The sequence below is a fragment of the Carettochelys insculpta genome, chromosome 13 (assembly GCF_033958435.1).
Source record: "Carettochelys insculpta isolate YL-2023 chromosome 13, ASM3395843v1, whole genome shotgun sequence".
Classification (NCBI taxonomy): Eukaryota; Metazoa; Chordata; order Testudines; family Carettochelyidae; genus Carettochelys; species Carettochelys insculpta.
The window spans coordinates 32,219,838-32,242,841 of NC_134149.1; the positions used below are offsets into that span (position 1 = coordinate 32,219,838).

Below are 23,004 nucleotides of genomic sequence, written 5' to 3' on the forward strand. Positions count from 1 at the left end.
GGGCGACCAAAATAATTAGGGGGCTGGAGCATATGACCTATGAAGAAAGGTTGAGGGAATTGGGACTGTTTAGTCTGCAGAAGAGAATAGTGAGATGGGACTTGATAACAGCCTTCAACTTACTGAAGGAAAGTTGCAAAGAGGCTGGAGGGAGGCTGTTCACAGTGGTCACGGATAGCAGAACACGGAACAATGGTCTCGAGTTGCAGTTGGCAAGGTCCAGGTTGAACATTAGGAAAAACTTTTTCACTAGGAGAGTGGTGAAGCATTGGAATAGTCTACCCAGGGAAGTAGTGGAGTCTCCATCCCTGGAGGTGTTTAAGTCTCACCTTGACAAAGCCTTGGCTGGGCTGATCTGATGGGTTTGGTCCTGCCTAGAGCAGGGGGCTGACCTTGATGGCTTTTTTAGGTCTCTTCCAGCTCTATTGCTCTGTGATTCTATGAAAGAAGCCCAAGCTCCATGCTGTCTGCAGTCACACCTCAGCAGCCACTCTGTGAACTGGAAGCCATGGCACAGGTGGCTAGAGAATCCCCTGGACCATTCAGGAATCCCTCTGAAGGGTTGCAGGAGCTCTTTCTCCCTTGGCTGCATCTTGAGAAGGGGAAAAATAGTCTTCCAAAATGTAGCAAATTACCATAATGACATCCTTGCACCATCTATGTAGGGTACAGGGATACATCTAGCAAATAGACACATAAGTTATATCTGCACTACCAGCTAGAGCATAGTATATAAGCATGTTGTTCCCAGCATGTGTACACATACTTGCGCTAGCTCTCATCTGAGCTAGCATGCTAGAAGTACTAGTAGTGTAGCCATGGTAGCATAGGTAGTGGTGGTACAGACTAGCTGTCCCAAATACAAAAACCTCTGAACTCTGTGGCCGTAGATGGGATGGCAAGCACAAATTGCTGTCAGTGCTACTGCAACAATGCTGCCTTTAATATGCGAGCTAAAAAAAAGAGCAATGCATTCATATGGGAGCTGGGCTTCATACCCACTGCCTGAAGCATAGATGTAGACTTAGGTACATGGGAAATGAATGACAAACCCCTTAATGCATATTTTTTTGTCTAAACTACCCAGGTGTTTTAGAGTTAAAGGAAGACACCATAGAAAGTCTACTGGCTGCAGCTTGTCTTCTCCAGCTGTCTCAAGTTATTGAAGTATGTTGCAACTTTCTCATGAAGCAGCTCCATCCTTCAAACTGCTTAGGGATTCGATCCTTTGGTGATACGCAGGGTTGCATGGAACTCCTGAGGGTGGCACATCTGTTCACTATGGTACGAGTAATAAACCCACTGCTTTTAAATGACAGTATGAAGAGTAGGCATGAATACTAAATTGGATCTCAGAGGGGTAGCCATTTCATTCCGTTGCTTCACAAATACCTCGGCTGTGTCTACACTTGCATTCCTCTTTCAAAAAAGGTATGCAAATCAGATAAATCAAAAATTCAAATGAAGTGCAGATTTGCATATCTGGAACCTCATTTGCATATTTTAATTTCAAAATAGCTTCTTTTGAAAGAAGAAAACCAGCATAGACACTGTTCTTTCAAAAGTAAACCCCATCTTCGACAGATCAGTGTCTACGCTGGTTTTCTTCTTTCAAAAGAGGCTATCTCAAAATGAGAATATACAAATGGAGTTCCAGATATGCAAATCTGCACCTCATTTGCATTTTCAATTTACCTGATTTGCATACCTCTTTTGAAAGAGGAATGCAAGTGTGGACACAGCCCTCCAGTCATCTGAAGCAATGGATCTTACCCATGAAATGTCTTACCATGACCTAATAAATTTATGTCTCTAAGGTGGTACAGGATTGATTGTTATTAGCAAAATTAATGTTAAAGAAAACAGACAGAGAAAACAAATTACAGTTTTATTATCAAAATATGAGCACAAGATATCAGTAAATTTATTAGAAGCTTCAAATTTCTAAAAGCCACTACAGCGATAGAATGCTTTTGCATGCTGAAGTAAATTAATCTGCATGTGGAGGTGATTAAGGACAAACACTGGGATAAATTTTATGTGATGGCGACAACTTTATTGAACTTAACCTAGCCAAATGGCATTAACCTTCATGACATGCTTACTCGCAAATTCTAGGCATTTTAAGTGGTTTCCAAGCAGGGTTACAAGGCCCAATAGACAGATTCTTCTCACTACAACCTGAGGATTCAGCTCTGTCTTCTGAATACAGTAAACCCTCAATTTAACAGACTAATGTGGGATTGCGGTGTCCATTAATGCCAAAAGTCCATTATATCTGAATGATGATGTACTGGCCTTCCCAGCCCATCACTTATCCCTGTCCTTTGCCCCCCTTTTCTCTTCCCCCTCCTGCACCATTCTCACCCTCACACCTCCATCTCCCTCTCCCAATTACCAGGAGAGAATCTGAATGTCAGCCTGGCTCCTTCTACCTCCTGCAGCTCTCAGCTCTGCGGCTCCTCCAGCCCTGGTTCTGAGCCACGTGCCTGAAGGTAGATTGTGCCTGAAGGTAGGCCTTCCCCAGCCTGCCAGTGGGCAGCAGCCTCCAACATTATGGCTGCTGTTCAGCACCACTGCAGGAAGCATCAACTAGGAGCCAAAATGCTCCACACACATAGGGCTGGGGGAGGAGAGCTCCTGCACCCTGCCACAGCCCCTCTGGCCCTGGTGGCCCCAGCTGCTGTGGTGAACCCTCCAAGCCCCGGTGGCCCCAGCCTCTCCAGCAGCTCCTTAAGCCATGGTGGCAGCTCTGGTGAGTCTCTGGCATTTATTTAAGAGGGGGCAGGGGGACTGGCAGACAGCATCCATTATTTCCAAAGTCCATCCATTAAATTGTGGGTTTACTGCACTATCGCTGCATCCTCTTCCCTGAGAGGGGAACAAAGAATACTGAAGGAGGGACCTCAGCTCCCAAAGGCGACAAGGTCAGCCTCTGTCCCAGGAACACAGGGCCCATCAGCAAAATGTCTTTTTTCCCCCATTTCTGGGAACTGTTGCTTTTTATTTTCTTTCAACAACCCCAGAAATAGTCTAAAAGTTACAATGAACTTATATCCCCATCAAATGCTACCCCTAAGTATGAAATCCTATTCTTATTTAACTCCTCCAGGATGCTCCAAGGAAGGCAAAATGCCCACCAGGCCTAAGCCAATTTGGCCCTCTTGGAAAGAAAAAAATATTCCTGACCCCAACGGATTAGCCCTGCAGCATCTGCAATAGTTACTTGAAAGCTACTAGTTCACAGTAGGGAAGGAGGAGGTTCTGAAATGTGGCAAAAAAAGGCTCCATGTTCCCATGGCTAGAATTTAGTTTTAATGAAAAGAACGAATGAGGGACCAATCACTACTATCCCTATCCCAGCTGGACAATGACTGTCTGGAGATGAAGCAGTTGGAGAGGTCACCTCTTCATCCCATGCTGCGTGTTCTCCTTCCCATTTCTACTGGGATTGACCAATCACTGTCAACTCCACCAAGTTTTCCACCTGTTAAGGGGTGTGGGTGGCACAAGCAGATGACATCAATCATGTTACTAAAAGCATATATACCATTATAAAGTCTGTAGACAATACCAAGATTCAAGTTGCAAGTGCTTTGGAGAATAGGAAGAAATATGAAATTATCTAGACAACCTGGAGAAATGGTCTGATGTAAACAGGATGAACTTCACTACAGATGAACTCAATGTGCTGCATTTAAGGAAGAAACAAACAGGTGCATGCTTTCAAAATGTGAAATGACTTCCCACAGAGCAACATTGTAGAGAGGGATCTGGGGGTCACAGCAGATCACAAGCTAACTAAAAGTCAGTGTACCATTATTGAAAAAGCAAACATAATTCTGGGTTGGTGACAAGTATCAGAGCGGTAGCTGTGTTAGTCTGTATCTTCGAGAACAACAAGAAGTCCTGTGGCACCTTATAGACTAACAGATGTTTTGGAGCATAAGCTTTCACGGGCAAAGACCTGCTTCATCAGATGCATCTGACGAAGTGGGTCTTTGCCCATGAAAGCTTATGCTCCAAAATATCTGTTAGTCTATAAGGTGCCACAGGACTTCTTGTTCATAACTCTGCATTGTACTTCCAGGATTGTTTTAAGCAAGACACAAGAAGTAATTCTTGTGCTTTACTCTACACTGATTAGACCTCATCTGGACTAACTCTGTTCAGTTCTTGGTGCTTCTTTACAAATGTAGACAAACTGTAAAAAGCACAGAGAACAGCAACAAAACTCAGTAAATGTCTACAAAACATGACCTATAGGAGAAGATTGAAAAAAAACCTGGTTTTGTTTTTTCTGGAGCAGAGAAGACTGAGAGCGAACATGGTAACAGTTTCCAAGTATATAAAAGGTTGTGACAAGCAGAAGGAAGAAAAGTTGTTCTCCTTAACCTCTGAGGATAAGCCAGGCCAAGAATTAATGGGCTTAAATTGCAATAAGGGCAGTTTAGGTTGGACATTAGGGAAAACTTCCTGTCAGGGTGGTTAAACACTAATCTCCCATATAACTTGCCTAAGAAGGTTGTGGAATCCATCACTGAAGATTTGTTTAAAAGCAGGTTAGACAGACACCTGCCAGGGACGGTCTTGATAGTACCCTGCTGAGTGCAGGGGACTGGACTAGAAAATCTCTCATGGTCCTTTCCAGTCCCATGATTCTATCTTCCCATCATTTTATTTACTAGCAATTCTGATTCATTTTTCTGTTTGAATATGAGCATTTAAAACAAAGGCAGCAATAGCTTAGTAGCACCACACACTACCTACAATATCACTGTTTCTGCTGTAATCCCATCCTCCTCCAAACAATCAAGAGGTTAGCTTTAAAGTAATTTTACTAAAAATAAAAGAGATGTATTCATTTGCTCCTTGTTTTTGAACATTTAGTATGTGCTGGGTTTAAGCTTTACTCAGCAATCTCAAAAGCTAGAAATATAATTTTATATATTTATAAAAAGAGAGAGCTGAGATTCTGGCATACTCGCATGTATTTGGGAGCTGAGGCTTTCAGAAGAAAAAGATACAATGCATGAAGACTCAGGGTAAAGTCTTAAGATTTGGCCATACTGCACAACATTATTCCTGCTCTCCCATTATCCTGCTACCCAGCCAGCTCCTTTTCTTGTTTACAAAATTCTTGCTGATGTAGCATAGCAGAGAAAACCTTGAAAGCCCCAGACAGGGTCTCATTCCACTCAGTCACAAAATGCTTAAGAGTAAGAAAGGAAAACATTTAAAACCAGTTTAGGAAATATTTAAAAGATAGCTTGTTTTTAAGTAGATTGAACCTTTTCTTACAAAAAAACCAAAAAACAAAAACGAAAGGGAAGTTCTGTAACACTGCACATCCACAGAATTTCAAGCTGGGGAGATCAAATAAAACGTTCATATTTTAACCCATCTCCTGTTTAAACATTTCAAAATATCTAAATTAAAGGAGCCATTTATAAAGGCATATTGCAAATGGAGAGCTTGCAATATGAGGTAAGAGTAAGCAAATTTAAAAATCAACCACAAAACCAAATCTGAGAACTCCTGTTCAATTACTTTAGTTAATGAGGTAAGGTTAACAATTTCCTCTATGGTATCTTTGTCATGCAGATGAGGCCTGTTCTGATAAAGAGTTTGTACTATTTTTGTAACACAAAGTATACTTGTCTTTCTGTTCTCCAAATGTCACCAAATTAGAACAGGATAAATATTAAGAAACAAAGGGAACATCTTCTTTAAACACCCAGTACTGGTTTTATAGCTATTTTAAATACAATAACTGTCTTTTCAAGGTTTGATAATAATGAATACTCTAGAGTTACTGTAATAAAGACTACAACATATTACTGCCTACAAGCAATATGCATGATATTGTCAACATTGAAAATGTCTTCCTTTCCTTGTTCCAGGTTGAATTATATTTTCTTTAACTGTCATCCACTGCATGCAAACATACATAGAAATTTACCTTTTTCTTTGGCTATGTTTGCATAATAAACTACATTTATAATGTCTTTTCCTTAATACTGACTTGTAAATAGACATCCTGAAGTAATATTGATGAGAAAGTAAAAATCTTCCTTTAAATGAAATATTTAAGGGCATCGAGATTCATGGCCAAATCCTGTTGTCTATGGTTGATTTTACCCTAGTAAGAACTGCAGGCCTGGCTCCCCAGACATTTTAGATTTTAGTGGAAGAAATATACAAGCAGAATGGATGAAGTGGGTGCTGCTTTGCCTGCTGTGTGGAAGAAGGGCTTCCCCATGCCTCAGCTTGCACCCACATAGTTTTGAAACTTCTCAAATGCCAGAGAGTGAGTCACTGTCCAATTCCCAGACAGTGTCAGTGCTGCAAAGCTGACCGCCACCCATCTTTTGTGGACCAGTTGCTGACCTTGTTCTCCCCACCATGCCACAGCACACCTCTGCCTTCGTCCTACAAACCTAGACAATTTGCCTCCTGCCCCCAGTTTTCAGGGCACAACAGTCATTACTGAACAAGAGGTATCATTACAGAAAAATAATTAGCTTGTCATTCTGCTTCTGTGAAGATGTGAACACCTAAGAGTCTTCCCCTGGGGACTCAGCTTTCTAGTGCCAGACTGTCTGAGATCTCCAGGGTCTCCAAATTTTTATACTGACAGTTGAAATCTTCCCTGAAGTTCCGTCTCATCTCCATCTTGCCCATTTAGAACATCCTAAATTCACTCCTGAGGGAGCACCCCTAACATTGCCAACTCACCAGGTTGCCTTTCCTTCCCAGTACAGATGTGGCAAAGAGAGACCACTGAGCCTGCAGGTGCTACTGTGTTAAGACAGTACTGAAGTGCAAAGGTAACTATGTTGTTTCAGACCTCTCAGGCATGTCAGTCCTCCAGGCTTCCTCAGTAGTTACAGAGTCCATTCACAGTCCCTGTACGGGGAGCTCCTTTACTAACCAGAAGGGGACAGAGTAACAGAAGATTCCAGAGGGCGTTGGGCGCTGAGGCAGACGAAATTGGAATGGAGCACATGACTCAAACCCAACTGCCTGTATTTCATGTACCAGAGCCGTGAGCTCCAGGGGATTTCTAGCCTATCTTGTTAGCACTCATGTGTTAGTATTTATGTGTTATTACAATGTCCAGAGGCCCACTTTGGATTTAGAGATCATTGCACATTGCTCTTAAACAGTTCTGGTCTCTAGTTCTAACAGCTTCTGTAGCAACAATCCCGTTCATACAGTATCTTTCAAAAAGTCTAAAACCACAAAACTCACTTTGATATCTCACTTGAGTCTTAAGTCACGGTCTGTAATTCACAAGTAAAAGATTAGTACACTCAGTATAAATCCTTTAGAGCTTTTCTATTTGTTCCTCAATTGCATTCTACATTTTAAGTTGTCTCTATACTTCTTTGTACACATGGAAAACAATTTCTTAAAGAAAATAGTTTCGGCTGTACTAAAGAAACCGTGCTATATTTGATGAACATATAAGACATAAGAGGCTGGTGACAGAGGGGGTTTTTGCCAATAGAGGCACATCTACATGGCCTGTGTGCTGCTGGAAGCAGCCTCTGCTGGCAGGGAGATCTTGCACGGGTATGCTAATTATCCATGTGATTATGCTAATGAGCATCCATTTGCAATTTCAAGACAACAAAACTCATGGAGCATGCACACACAAAATGCATTTTGTTGACAGTATCTGGACACAAAACAGAACTTTTTCTGGCAGTGTTCTGCCTCAAATCTTTGAGGCACAATGCTGCTGTTGACAGATTCTGTTGACAAAAGTGCTGTGTGGACACTCTGGGGGGACCTCCGCTCAACAGACAGGGCATTCACAACAATGGGCAGCCCTGTCTGCTGTGTTTCCAGGTTCCTGTTTTGTCGAGAGAGCAGCCAGGCAGTCCAGCTGCTTTGTCAACAGAACAGAGCACTCTGCTGATTGGCTCTTGTTTGTGGCCGCATTCTGTCAACAGAGGTTTTGTCAGGAGAACTCTCCCAACAGTGACTTCTGTTAACAGAACGCTTGTAGTGTAACCAGAGCCAAAATACAGTTTGTTGACAGAAACTGTTGACAAAAAAGCCATGTAGACACTCCAGTGGGCCTTTTTGTTAACAGAGTGAATCAAAAGATCAATCCACTTTTATGTGTAAATGCAATCTGTTAAAAGATGTTTTGTCGGAACATCTCTTCCGATGGTGACTTCTGTAGACAGATGCTTATAGTTTTGAGCTATGGAAACAGGGCATATGATCTATACAAAAAAAATGCATTCTCTGCTCAATTACTGTATCAGGTTATAAATAGCATGAGTTCACTGAAATCTATTCCTTTCTAGGAACACTTCACAGAAGTAATAAAGAATCAGGAATTTCTTTTGCTTTCTGCTAGTGAAATTGCAAAACTCCTGTCAAGCGATGACATCAATGTACCAGATGAAGAAGCCATATTCCAGGCTTTAATGATGTGGGTGAGACATGATTTGCAAAGCAGGCAACGAGACCTAGGAATGCTCCTCTCTTACATTAGACTTCCACTACTCCCACCACAGGTATATGACTGAGCATTATTAAGGGATAATACCTCTAAATCACCACCAACTCAAAACCTTTCCCCACTGTGACATACCAAGATACACTCCAGACCAGAACGGGGCTGTGTTACAATTTTGAGTTCCTTGCTGAAGTGGCTTCTACCTGGACTTTTCAGAAATAGCCTTTCAATTTTCAAACCAGAACCTGGATGTTTGTGTACAACTGCATCTGCCAGACATCTTTACGGGAGCACCAAGAGTGGTGAGAGCTAGAGTGACCCCAACTCACACCCCAGTCGCAGGTTTTCCCATAGATCTGTGTGTCCTGTATTGCTCATTTCTCTCTGGAACAGTACACATGTTTAAAATCTGTTATTCCTTTAAAAGAAAAATATCACAGCTTATTATCTCACATAGTTATTCAAACTCCTCTATTTAAACACATGAAATTAGATAACACTATAGAAATATATTAACTACAAGGACATTGATTTGAGTAAAAGTAATGAGGCATAAAAGTCAGAAATGGTTACAAGAAAATAAATATATAGTAATGCCTAACAAATTAATTATATTAAATTCAAGCAAAGTTTCTTACAATATGTTTCAGTAAATTATTGGGCCTGAGTGAAGGCTCCCAACCTGCTTCCTTTTTCTCTTCAGGAGCCGTAAATATGATAGGTGGGGAAGAAAAAGGGTCCTTTGGGGGCATTTGTCCCTGCTTTTTATAGATTCAGTCCCCCTTTTGAAAAATATTTCCAGATGGGCACTAAGACACAACAAGTCGATATGGAAGGATGTTCCCTGCTGGCTTTATCTCATCCGTTTGAGCCTTCTGTGTTTCCCTCTCTGCTTTTGATGACTCTTTATTGCTTAAGTGCAAATTAAGGCAAGTGCACACTCCTGTCTGTGGGACCTTTCTATTTGGGGGTTTGGAACACGTGTTAATAACATACAAATAAATCTTATCCAACTTTACATATAATGTTGCCACACATTTTACCAGGATGATATTGTCCAGAGAATTATGAGTTTTTTAATTATACCTGACAAGATGAGAGAGAGGGAGAGAGAGAATACACCCTGATTTCACATCCTACACACTATTGCAATAATCTTTTTACAAAGTTTGTCTTGTCAGGTATAATTTCGGAAGAGGAATGCAAGTGTAGATGCACCCTATATGTCAGTTTCCAAAGAGCATAAAGTTCTACAGTTGCAGGCTGTATATTAACATATCGCACATATCTCATATTAAAGAGATACAGACTTTTAATTAGTTACTCTACTACCAAAATTGCCTTCTGTATCATATTGGATAAGCTTCTACCAGTCCTCAAGTGGAAGGGACTTTTGCCATTCACGTCAATGGGAACAAGATTAAATAAAATATTTAAAAGCTATTGTTTTCTTTTATGTTACTTTGCTTCAGACAATTTATTTGGACTATGTCAAACCTCAAGCAAAAGATGGGCCTGAAATAATTAGATCTGTGACTTTGCTTCATATATTAAGCTGTATCCCAGTTTTTATAATTTAACTGAGTGTGGATCAATGTTTCATTTCTCAGTTACTAGCAGATCTTGAAAATAGCCCAATGTTCACGCATGACCTTGAGTGTCAAAAACTGCTTATGGAAGCTATGAAGTATCATCTCCTACCAGAAAGAAGGTCCATGATGCAGAGTCCTCGGACTAAACCTAGGAAGTCTACAGTGGGTGCACTTTACGCTGTGGGAGGCATGGATGCTACTAAAGGCAAGTTCAGAAGTTTTATACAGTTATTTTTGGAACACCAAGATATAATAGGGAAAGAAGTTACAGGTTCCTTAGAAAATTTCTAATAGAAACACAGGAATTTAGGAATGAAAGAATAAAAGATCGACTCTGTCTTCTAGCAGGAAGTAACAGATGACGTTTCTAAATTTTGACTTTAAGTTCAGTTCAAAGGATCGCTCATATTTAGAGGTTTATAACATATTTTTCTGTAATAATTATGAAAGGAAATAAATTTCCTACATGTGGACTATTTGGAAACACTGTGAAACAATCTTTTGGAATAAAAAATTAACCCAAAACATTGGACCATTTAAAATATAGTTTATTATTGCTTGAGTTCTAAAAATAGCATGCCTTCTAAACAGAGCTAATCTATATGTAATGAAAGAGAACCTTTATTTAGATACTTTTTTGGTAGTCTTGCAACAAAACATAACATTTTCAGTACTTCGAAGAAAATTCTTAGAGCTTGTCACTGAATGCTAATTGTCACCTTTGTTCTAAATTATGAGATTACTTGTCCCACCATATTAGAAGAAAAATGGGAGGGAATGGATGATGGTTTATTTATGTCACAACTTTATTCACTTCAGATATCTGGGTATAGACATAAATAAATTGTACAGGTCATCAGAATTTGCTTAATTGTTTCTAAATAACCTTACCAAGGTTCCAGCCATCCCATTGTTGGGACTCCACTGCCTTTCCTTTATAAGAGGATGAAGGTGGTAGAGGAGGAAGCAAAGTGGCTCCCTGGTCCAACAGATATAGGTGCCTTGAATCTCCCTTCTTTAGCTCCCATAAAGTCTGGATTCCTTTACATCCTTGTCCAATCCATGTTATCCAAAAATTACATCCTTTCCTTAACACGAACCTATGCCGAATATGCCACAATTGTTATTTACTAACTTGCAACATTATAATCTAACCCTCTTTGCCTCACCCTACTGTGTCCCAAAGCTGGTGTGGGGAAAGCGAAGAGTCCATACTGACATGGCTAATCTAGCAGTGAGGGAAAAATTCCTTCACAGCTCCCAAGGAAAAATGGAAACTAATGTGATGCCAACAATGCGTCAGGAAGCGACCCTGTTCCTTTATTTAGATTCTATGGAGTCTGATGCCTTCCCCTTCCCCATGTCTGGTCCTACTACATCCTGCTCCACCTTTCCCAAAACAAGTGAACATCCACCATCCCTCCCTTCCATTGTCGGTTACAGAAGGATCCCTTCATGGTGCAACAAACTCTTTTGTTCCAACCAGCTGGACATGTACCCCATGTATACAGTTGCGTCAAGCATGTTCCCACGCAGTCACATTGCATGTACACAAGCACAAATCAAGTAAATATCATACAGTCTGCAGCCTATTTGTAGTGATTTACTAAGAATCATAGATAGAAACATAATTAAACAGCATTCTGTAACTAAATCCTTTCAAACTACTGAAAAAAGTCTAGAAGGAAATAAAAGTGTTGTAGTGCACATTAATGTGTATATTGTTTTAAAATGGAATAGTTCATACATTAAGGAACAGGCTAATTAATGCACTACAGGAGCCATACCCTCTCACTTACAGCATGCAAGCTTGGAAATACAATTATTCCAAAATGTCGTAGGGTTACATCACAGATCTCTGATTCTCCTGAAAATAAAAAGCAAGATGTTATAATGAGTTTCAAGTCTAGTGATCTACTATTTAATTACATTTTTCTATATTAAATGAATATTAATAGCATTTCAAGAGAGTTGCCCATTCCACTTTTAGGTTTAAAAAGTGTTAAATATATTGAACTCCTTTAAAAACTACAACTCACCTCCTAAACATCAAATATCCATAACAGCTGGTGTTGTGAAAGGCAAGCAAAAAGGTTATCATGATTGATTAGTGTTTCCCCAAGAGTCTGAAATAATTGTAACTCTACAATTTTTCAGTGTGAAACACTTCCATAGTTGAAAGAAACTGAGGCATTTTCCCAAAGTCAGTTCTATCAAACAAAATTAAGTTGTGATGGCTGGAGTGAGTATCTTTGTTTTGGTGAATAATGCTAAGCATTAATGAACTGTGTAAGTCATCTGCTACCAAAAATTAAAAGCTTAAAAATAAACTGGAAGAGGGGGATCCCATGGAAAATAAAATCCCAATACGTTTTATGAGCAAGGACTACAAAAACAAAGGGCTTTTTAATGAACATGTGCACTTCCTGTCAATAACTCTTTTCAGTCATTATCTTGGGAAAAGTCCATGTGTTTGAACTTTCGCCTTTTGATGGTTAGGAAGTCAGTGTTTCCTCATTTCTACACTTTCCCATGACAGCTCTGAGTCAAAGCTTGAGCTGCATTATGTTTGTAAGATTTAATCAACACCTAACTAACTAATGTACACTGTTGGTACAACAACAGGGGGAAGGAAAGAAATGCACTATCAAGAATGCACATGTGATAAAAGAACAACCCTCTGCCTCAAAACATATCCCCCAACAACAAGAATAACAACAGTACCAGCAGAATTTTAGGGTTTCAAAAGATATCAAACAGCCAAAAAAATCATCACAACTATGTGGTTTTTGGGCTGAAATTTTCAGAAGTGCCTAGGTTCCCAAATCCCAAATGAATTTGAATGGATGCTGGGTGCCTTACTCCTCTAGGCACCCTTGAAAAATACAATTAGGATGCACAGATTAGGATGCACTGTACTCACTGCATTTAAAATTAGTGGTTGAATGGTTCTTTAGTATTTTGAAATGAACAGCTGGAAGGATTTTGGGAAAGCTGACCTATAAAGAGAGCAGAGGAAATAGGGAGGGGCCAAAGGAAAGAGTAGCAAATGGCCAGCAAACTGAAGAGAGAAGTGAAAAAGGCAGTGAAGGAGATACGCAAACAGGGAAGAGGAAGAATATTTATGAATAGCAAAGGAGACAAGATCAGAATGGAAAGAGATGGGGAAGTCAAACAATAAAAAGATGAGCTGTTTTGAAATGTTAATATAAACTTCTTAATCTGTGTAGTCCCATTGTGCCACTTTTCCTCCAATGTATTTGGATCACTATTTCAATATTGGATCCACCTGGTAGGAAGTGATGCTTTCATGTTGTTAGAGAAGTAAGAATTGGGCAGATTAATTTCAAGAGTCATTGGATTTTGAAAAACTTGCACCAGAAGGCAAAAAAATGAGAACATTAGATAGTTTGTGGTTATATGCAGGCACTAGCAAGAAGGGTGATAGGGTCACTCCAGACTGGATTTATGAAAGTACTGTACAGAAAAATTCTAAACCTTCCTTCCAGTTTCTTTCTGCCATAAACCAAAACTTCGTTGCTAATTGCAGATCTTGTGGTACTTTCCTTCACTTCTATCAAATTAGTACATTTTATTCACATTAGGGGACGGGCAGAAAATCTATTTGCTTTCTCCATATGGTTGCCTTCAGGACCATGTGAATGAAACCACCCAATAATACCAGAAAGGCTCTTCAGGCTCATAAGCGTGATTAACAGTTTCCTCCTGCCTACCTTAGTTATTGGGCAGTGGTTCCTGCTGTGTTAAATCAACACTTAGGGAAACAATGTCTGACAGGAGCCATTCCTTCGAACCATGTAAATTTTGAGTGACAGAGAGGACCGGACCTAATAATAGAGGTAGAAAGGAACCTTTTACTAAAAGCATTACAAAAAATATAATAAGGTAAAAAGCAAAATTAAAAATAGAGCTCATGGCTTTTTGCAGATATGTGATTATTTCAAGTCCCTGACATGGTTGGACATTTTGGTAACCAGAAGCCGCATACAAGCACACGATTTTACCTTGGCAGTTTTTAATAAAGCAAAAAGCCCATCATAAATGTTGTGTTTGGTTGCACATTCAGGCCTCTTGTACATTCATCAAGATTTTAAAGACTTTTCTATTTTTTCTTTTGATCGTAACAATATAAAGTACAAATATTGCTAGCCACCACCGTACCCCATGATACCGTACTCATAAGTCAAAGAAGAAAACTTCACAATACCTAAATAATGCACCAATTTAACAACTTTGCTAAACCAAGTATAACCAAAATATTTGTTTATCTCTAATATTACATTCTTTAATTCTGGATTTACACTTATATGACTGATGATACTATACCAAAACATTTAATTCAGCTGTCTCCATGAACACACCATTTCCAACTGAACAGGCAGATCTCAATAAGATTCAATGCACAGCATTTTCAGAACTATCAAAGTTAGTAATGGTAACAGAGAGATAGTGGTGCTAGTTATATACTATGAAAACAAAAAAGCAGACCAGTAGCACTTTAAAGACTAACAGAATAATTTATTAGGTGATGAGCTTTCGTGGGACAGCCCCTCTTCTTCAGATCATAACCATACCAGAACAGAATCAATATTTAAGGCCTTAAATGTGTCTGTACTGGTCTGGCTATGATCTGAAGAAGTGGGTCTGTCCCATGAAAGCTCGTCACCTAATAAATTATTTTGTCAGTCTTTAAAGTGTTACTTGACTGCTTTTTAGTTAGTAACGGCATCTGCCTGTGTGTGTGAGTGTGGGCGGGGGGGTGATAATGGAGAAGATGTTGTCACAGAAAGCACGGAATGTGAAACACTGAGGACCACAATCAAAACAAAAAACAGTCAAGTAGCACTTTAAAGACTGTGCTACTTGACTGCTTTTTGTTTTGATAGTGTATAGACTAGCACGGCTCCCTCTCTGTTACTGAGGACCACAGGATGCCATTTAAAGTTTGATAATTGTGCTTTTAACAGGTACTACTACAATTGAGAAGTATGACCTTAGGACAAACAGTTGGATACAAATTGGTACCATGAATGGTAGACGATTGCAGTTTGGAGTAGCAGTAATTGAAAACAAGCTCTATATTGTGGGAGGAAGAGATGGCCTGAAAACTTCTAATACAGTTGAATGTTTCAATCCAGCTACCAAAGTTTGGACTATAATGCCTCCTATGTCAACTCACAGACATGGCTTAGGTAAGAGAGCTCCTGTGAAATATATATTGCACTACATTTAGAGATTAATAATACTGATTTTAAGGATGATAAATATTAATGCTAACTATTGTCATATTTTTTCTTAAATACTTATCAATATAAAGCAATGTTTATAAAGGATATTTTTCAAACCCAGCTACTTTCCCACTGCTATAAAATTGTTGTTATCACCCTAACAAACTTGCACCAGCCTTCCATTCGCAAACATATGTAAAATGGTAAGAGTAATAAATTAGTAAGAGATTCTAAAAGCTTGTTGACCATCTAGGGATCTATTTGCAATGCACAATGCCCCACACAATGCCATAGACTTCAAAGCACCTCTGCAAATAAGGACCTATAAGTCTGCTAATACAGTAAGTCCCCAATTTACAGTGTTAGTTTGTTCCGAAGGTCTCTGTGTAAGATGAAAACTGCGTAAATCGGGAAGGGCTTCGGGGAAGGGTTGGGACCCTGGGAGGGGGTGGGGGTTAAGCCGGGGGTGGGAGGGTACAGTTGAGCTGGGGCCTGCAGGGGGCTGGAGCGGTGTGGAGTCTGGCCAAGACGTTGGCTTTGGGCTGTGGGGGTGGAGCTGGAGCCCCACAGGCTCATGCGCCAGGGGTTGGGAACCCCTGGCTCAGGTTGAAGCTGGAGCCCCGCACGCCAGGGAGTGTGAGGGGATGGGGGATTGAACGGGTTGAACCTGGGCAGGAGGGTTAGTGAGGGGGGGGCGCGCAGAACAGAGAGCCGGAGCCCCGCATGAGGGGAGGTGAGCTGGGGCTGCGTGGGGAGGGACTGAGCCGGAGGGTTGAACAGGGGGGAGGGGTTGGAGCCAGCTGTGGGGGCAGAGGTCAGTGGGGAGCCCCAGGCTGGGGGCAGTGAGCCGGGGCTGGGGGGCGGGAGTTGGGGGTTGAGCCGACAGGGCTGTTGTGGGGGGCAGGGGGCGGGGCGCTGGGCTGGAAGCCCTCTCCGACCATGCCGGAGCGATACCCAGCAGCTTCACAGGGGGAGTTTCGTGCACCGTGGTGTGGCGTGAAGCGAGGGATTACTGTGCGAACGGCGGGTCAGCCGTCCCTGAGCGGGCGCCCTGCTCTGAGGCCTTACTCCAGCCCTGTGTCTACGCAGCCTTGGAACGTGGAGCTGTGCAAGATGGGGGCTTCCTCCACATTTAACTACATGCAGGCGTGTCGAGGCTGATCTGCTTACAAACAGCCACAGCGAACTCTTTCATATCTGGCATCCTATTGTCCAGAGCTCTCAAACAGCTGGCATTTGAGCAAGAAAAAAGGGCTAGTTACATTTTCCATTAGTACAGTATGGGGAAAGTAAATACCAATAACTACAGCAAATCCAGTAAAAGTTTACAGTGTACAATCCTGCTGTTGTTGGTAAAGTTTGTTCATTTCTTTATATGTAATCTTGTTCTTTAGTGTTATGTATTGCTACGTATACCTCTGTATTATCCAGAATATTTGACTATCCAACAACCTCATGCTCCTGGGGCTGCCAGATGTGAAAGAGTTTACTGTGCATCCTATAATTGATGTACTTAATCAAGCCCTGTGAATTTCTATTTAGAAAAAAATATTTTTCTACTTTACCACTTAGCCCCACGTGAGAGAGCTTATACAAAGTAATGCACCCTGAGACTACACACCTCTATGCATCTCTGATAACTATAAAGTCAACTGTAAACACACAACTGCGTACACAGACAAATTTAAGGCTCAATGTGTAATATAAGCAGGGTTTGAAAAGGCTAAAAATCCTGCTTTGGGATAATTTGTAGCATGTGAATTGAGAGGGAAATAACTCTAGTAACAAGTATTTCATGGAAATCTTTGAGCTGTTCACAAAGATATGCATTCCTGTAAACACAATAGGAACCATAATATAAGAAGTCAAAAGCCTAGTGAGATTAGATTCATAAGTATTCAAGAACCCCCGGTTTCACGGCATGCACTACTTTTCCCCCAAGGATTCTGTGCTGGTCTCACAGCGTAATGTTCTTTCAGGTCCCACAGCCATCACAGGCTTTGAGGCAAGGTGCGAGGGAGCCCAAGAATGCACCCCCAGAGGGGTGGGGCCATGGGCAAAATAGGCAGAACATAGGACAGTCAGCTCTTAGTGCCACTCGGACCACAGTGCTGCCCTGCTGCCCAGAGCTGCACAGAGTGCTGAAGCAGCGCTGTCACAGTTTGAAACAGGCCTGAAGCTCTCCTACCTTGGCAGCGTCTGGTCCTTTCGAAATACAGGACCCTGTGCACTGCTCCCTTTGCCCCAACTCCCGCCCCCTTTGGCAGGAACTATGTATATTATGTAGAACAAGTGACATCTGGGCCAAAATTAGATCAATGGGAGTTTGGCTATTGATTTCCGTGGGGCAATATTCACCCATCTAAACAGCCTTCTTTTCAAATCTGTCAGTGCGATTTGATGCCTTTGAAAATTAGGTCATTTATATTTAGCCCTTTAAATATTAGAACCCAAATTGTCAGCATCCAAATTCAAATGAAAGAAACCAAAACTAAACATAATATGAAAATACTAAACAGTAAGAGGGACCATCCATCCTGAAATGGCAATGAGAAAACTCAAAGGCTCCCCAGTAGCTGAATAATGTGTTCCTGTACCTAAATGCATAGCATCAGTGAGCTTATGCACAGCTTCTAAAACTGCTCTCCTGCATATCATTAATGAAATGAGTAATTTCTCAGCAAACATGCTGAATTCATATTAAATGTATGTGACTGTCATTCTGCTCAGTACTATGCAGCTTTTTTAAAAGTTTATATGAAGTGAGAATATTTTTCTATCAGGACATTTTTAGAAAATATTAAAAGCTATAAATATTAATTCCTCAAATACTCTACTATCAGACCTATCTAATTTTGTTTACCTCTAATGTTACCTATCTAAATTTTGTCCCTAATTCTGTTTTTCAAAGGAGTAGCAATGCTTGAAGGACCAATGTATGCTGTTGGCGGTCATGATGGATGGAGTTATCTTAACACAGTAGAAAGATGGGACCCCCAGGCAAGGCAATGGAATTATGTTGCTAGCATGTCAACTCCGAGAAGCACAGTAGGGGTTGCAGCATTAAATAGCAAGTACGTAAACAGCCAAGCTGAAGGACTGGGGATGGAGTAGATGGTTGTTTACTTTCTTTTGCTCAGCTATGTGTATATTACAGTTTACTTCCAATATCCAATCACTGTTTTTGTAGAGACCTTCTAAGAGTTCATAATAGCAGAAAGGCATATCATACCAGAACCCCCAACCTCAAAACTGGGATAAATATCCTTTCAAATGTCGCACTCAGAAATTGTATCTTTATCGTATTTTAGTTATTCATAATTATGCTAGTTTGAAATGTTGCCAAGGTAATTTCTGAATTGTATATTTTGGTCTATTAGCTTTTTAAGAAATGTGATTTTTTAGTTTTCCACTTTAAATTCATCCATAGAGTGCCAGTACGATGTCTAAAAGGAGCCATAAGCTGAAAATGATGCTTGCCTTCAAAGTAAATAAATAGTATAAACCCAAATCCCACCATTTTCTTCCCTAGCAAGCTCAAAAATCAATAATAGAAAAGAAATGAAGGAAGAAAGTACAAGGAAGGGTTTTACTCATCAACTTTGAAATAATTTCTCTCTCCAGAACCACAGTTTTTACTCTTTGCGTTATATAACTTTCCTCCATCTGATCTAGACAAAGCTGAGTTCCATGCAGTTAATTGTGCAAGGGTCTTTCAGATGAGAACTTAAAATGGATGTTCTGGGTATGTTCCAGAGACATTGCAGATCCCCAGGAACTTTGTGCAAAAGAAGGTATTCTACCTATGTAGCTTTGGCTAAAAATTACCCCTTCTCCAAGTACTGTGCAATGAGCCGTACTTTTTATTTTCTTACACTTTCCAATTTAATAAGGAGCTGCAGCATTTTTGCAGTTGGAGCAATTCCTAGATTGTTATACAGTAGGATCAATTTTACCTTCCGTTCTCCACACATCAATCAGAAATGAAACTGGAAAACCAAGTGAAATAGCCCAGTAGCTTTTGGTGAGAGTAAGTTGATTATATGGAAGCCTCTAGGTAAGCTGTTTTAGGGGGAGTGGGTGGACATTTAAAGGTCTCCTAACCCACACGTCTGCATGCCTGTGCTGCTAAATCCATTTGGGTAGCTTTCAAGCAATTTATAACACAAAATGTGCAGTGGCAGAATGAAGCTGTTAAATGACCTTAACTTTCCAAGTACAAACTTTGAATACTGAAAATTGCGCATATTTCATTCAGACTTAAAAAAAAAAAGTTTACATTTACTCTAACCATTTTGAGAAGCGGAATTTACTATTCAAGACAATTTACTCACAGAGGAAATACCCTGCAGACACCCTCTGGGTTAAGTTTACAAGGAAGTCTCTTAGCATCTTCTACATTGATATTTAGGAAATACCTTTGCTGAAGAGGAAATTCTTCGTGTTGCTGGCTCAGGCATCAAGCACTCCTGAAACAGACTGCCTGTCTCCAACCTGGCCTACATTATGTCTGTTAGTTTTGTGAGGTAATCTGCTGCAAAACAGGGAATATGCTGAGATCAAATGAGCTTTATTTAGCTCCTACTCTTGGCCTCCAACTTGGTAAAAGGCTTCCATGTAGATTTTAAAAACGTTATCCCTTATTTCCCTCTGATCTATTTTTCTAAAGCAGTTGTACTGAAATTAGAATATTTGATCATCAATTATTAACCAACCAGAAAATATTTTCATTGAATTTCAGTACATGCAATGTGTTTTGCCCAAGGAAACATCTAAAACAATGCTACTTTATGAAGGTTTTTGGTCTTTTTCCATCAGAGAGGAAGAGAGGTAATTTTACATTTATTTTTAAAACGCCCATCACATTGCACCTGAGTACATATTTTTTACACTAACAGAAAAATCTCATTCAGATACATACTTCCTTGGCCAAAACAACTGTGCAAAGAGGCGAGGTTTATTCATTTCCCTGAATTCAAAAATGCAAGCTTTACAGGGTCCAATCAGTGAAAAGTGTGCCAGACTCAAAGAAACTTCCACTATCATACAAAAGTTAAAATGTAGGTGCTGAGACTCAGAAGTTTGGGTTCACCAAACATTTTCTGACCAGCTTTTAGGAGACTATATAATCTGATTTCACATATAAAGATGGTGTTTGTCAGGATACATGATGATTTCTCTGGTTTATAGGATAAACATCATTCAAGGTTTAAAAGATCAACATAAATTTGAGCTCCCTGAAAAGGGGAATAGGAATCTTGCGCAGTATTTTTGAGCACATATTCAATTTCCCTACACCAGATATCATAGTAAACAAACACACATACCGTCTGCACCAGATACAGTAGCTGAGCAATCTTCAAGTAGCCACTTTATGGCTACGTCTACACTAGCCCCAAACTTCTAAATGGCCATGCAAATGGCCATTTTGAAGTTTACTAATGAAGCACTGAAATGCATATTCAGCGCTTCTTTAGCACGCGGGCAGCCGCGGCACTTCAAAATTGATGCGCCTCGCTGCCGCGCGGCTCGTCCCGATGGGGCTCCTTTTTGAAAGGACCCCGCCTACTTCGAAGTCCCCTTATTCCCATCTGCTCATGTGTAGACACGGCCTATAACTCTAATAAGTAATTTAAAGAGGAATGGCTAAATTCTCACAGTAATCACATCAAGTCACTGCAGCTTCTTGAAAGCAATCCCCAAGCAGTGGTGTAAAATCCAGCAGGGCCCCAGGATTTATCAAAGTTATTGGCAAAAGGGTCTAAAATGTTCTCAGTCATTGGGCAAGCATCTTCCTCTCTGTTTACCCCAAATAGTCAATATCATTTTTGTCTTCTCTGGATTGCATTTCAGTTCGGTCATCTTAATCCAAGCCTTAACGTTAGCCAGGTGCCAGAAAAAACAAGACACAATACTGTTGAAAGGAGAATATCATCTCAATACAAAAGAGATGAAAATCTAACTCACATTGTTTCTTCCAGTAGCTTTAGCTACATTTAATAAAAGGGGTGATAGCCCAGTTCTCTTCTAAAATCTACCTTGAAGTCTTTCGGACTCAGGGAATGATGTGTCAAATGTTTTAACTGATTTCTAATTCAGTTTATTAAAATTTTGATTTGTAATGGATAACAACGTTGTTTAACAATATTTGTTTAACATGTCAACAATCCAAAAATAAACATTTGCAGGATCTGTAGGAAACCAGTATTATTTTTAAGACTACCTGTTTCCTGCTTTGTCTCTCCAAATTATTTTTAATGAATAGCTCGTATGTGGAAAAGGCTCTTTAATCTTATTTTTCGTTTCTGTACTACTTAAAAGACTTGATAGTGAGATATGCAAAAACACAGTAGCATCCTTTTCTTTTGAGATTAGTAGCATATTCACCAAAAACTATTATGCAAAAGCAACGAAGGGTCCTGTGGCACCTTATAGACTAACAGAAAAGTTTTGAGCATGAGCTTTCGTGACCACAGACTCACTTCATCAGGTGCTGATCACCAGCATCTGACAAAGTGAGTCTGTGCTCACGAAAGTTCATGCTCAAAACTTTTCTGTTAGTCTATAAGGTGCCACAGGACCCTTCGTTGCTGTTAGAGATCCAGACTACCACAGCTACCCCTCCAATATTATGGAAAAAGAATTCTAGTGAATATTTTGTTCCAACTTCCATTCTATGAGATTATTTTAAAGCACTTTAAGTTAGAGTTAACTAATAAAATCTCTATTAAAATGAATGAGTGAAGACAGAACATATGTTTACTGTACTGGTCTATCTTCATGCTGAATGTTATAGATTATATGCTGTTGGTGGACGGGATGGCAGCTCCTGCTTGAAATCCATGGAATGCTTTGATCCTCATACTAATAAATGGAGCATGTGCGCTGCCATGTCTAAGAGACGAGGCGGTGTTGGCGTTGCAACGTACAATGGATTTTTATATGCAGTGGGAGGTCATGATGCACCTGCATCCAACCACTGTTCAAGACTTTCTGCCTGTGTGGAAAGGTAAGATGTTTTATTTATTCATTTTTACAAAAAAAGAACTTTCTTCTCTTGAAACATTCTGTTTGCAAAATGTATTGTAAAAAGAAGATGATGTAAATGTCAAGAGTCTCTTTTAGCTGACAGAAGAAAGGAAATTTATAGCCAGGTAAGGAACTCTTTACTTCATTCACATTATTAGGTCTAGGTGTTGCTTTAGAACATCTATGGTTACATGACTTGTCTATCTTGTGTACTTAGCTGTGCAATGAAAAAATCAGAGCTATTTTGAAAGTAGAGCCAAGCACTACCGCTGAATTTTAACAAAGCCTTTTGGAGGCCGGCATTCATACAGAACACACAGGAACAGAACCTGCAAGTTTGGGGTTTTGCACCCATCGGGGCAGAATCCTGCAAGGGTTTCTCGGCCCTACTGAAGTGTTATTTGGAGAAGTAAACTGAATGAAAGCACCAAATACCTGGCTTCATAGCTGATGGAGGACTCATTCATGCCTTTACAAAGCTGTTTTAGAAACACATTATTTAAGCGTGATCACATTTAGCATATTTCCTCCTGAAATTACTGTTCTTCAAAGTTCAGAGAGGTAGCCATGTTAGTCTGTATTGTCACCAAACAATAAAATGAGTCCTGTAGCACTTTAAAGACTAACTAAATGATTTAATAGGTGATGTGCTTTC

At 40.1% G+C, this 23,004-nt stretch overlaps 1 protein-coding gene across 1 annotated transcript in view; it reads left to right on the forward strand.

Moving 5' to 3' along the window:
• Positions 1-23,004, forward strand: part of KLHL4 (kelch like family member 4) — a 72,792-nt gene that overhangs the window by 46,010 nt on the left and 3,778 nt on the right. Inside the window, exons 5-10 of the mRNA XM_075007813.1 lie at positions 1,088-1,284; positions 8,325-8,537; positions 10,090-10,276; positions 15,060-15,284; positions 18,232-18,394; positions 22,117-22,329. Of these exons, the coding sequence (XP_074863914.1) occupies positions 1,088-1,284; positions 8,325-8,537; positions 10,090-10,276; positions 15,060-15,284; positions 18,232-18,394; positions 22,117-22,329 (1,198 nt within the window). The remainder of the gene's footprint in view (positions 1-1,087; positions 1,285-8,324; positions 8,538-10,089; positions 10,277-15,059; positions 15,285-18,231; positions 18,395-22,116; positions 22,330-23,004) is intronic.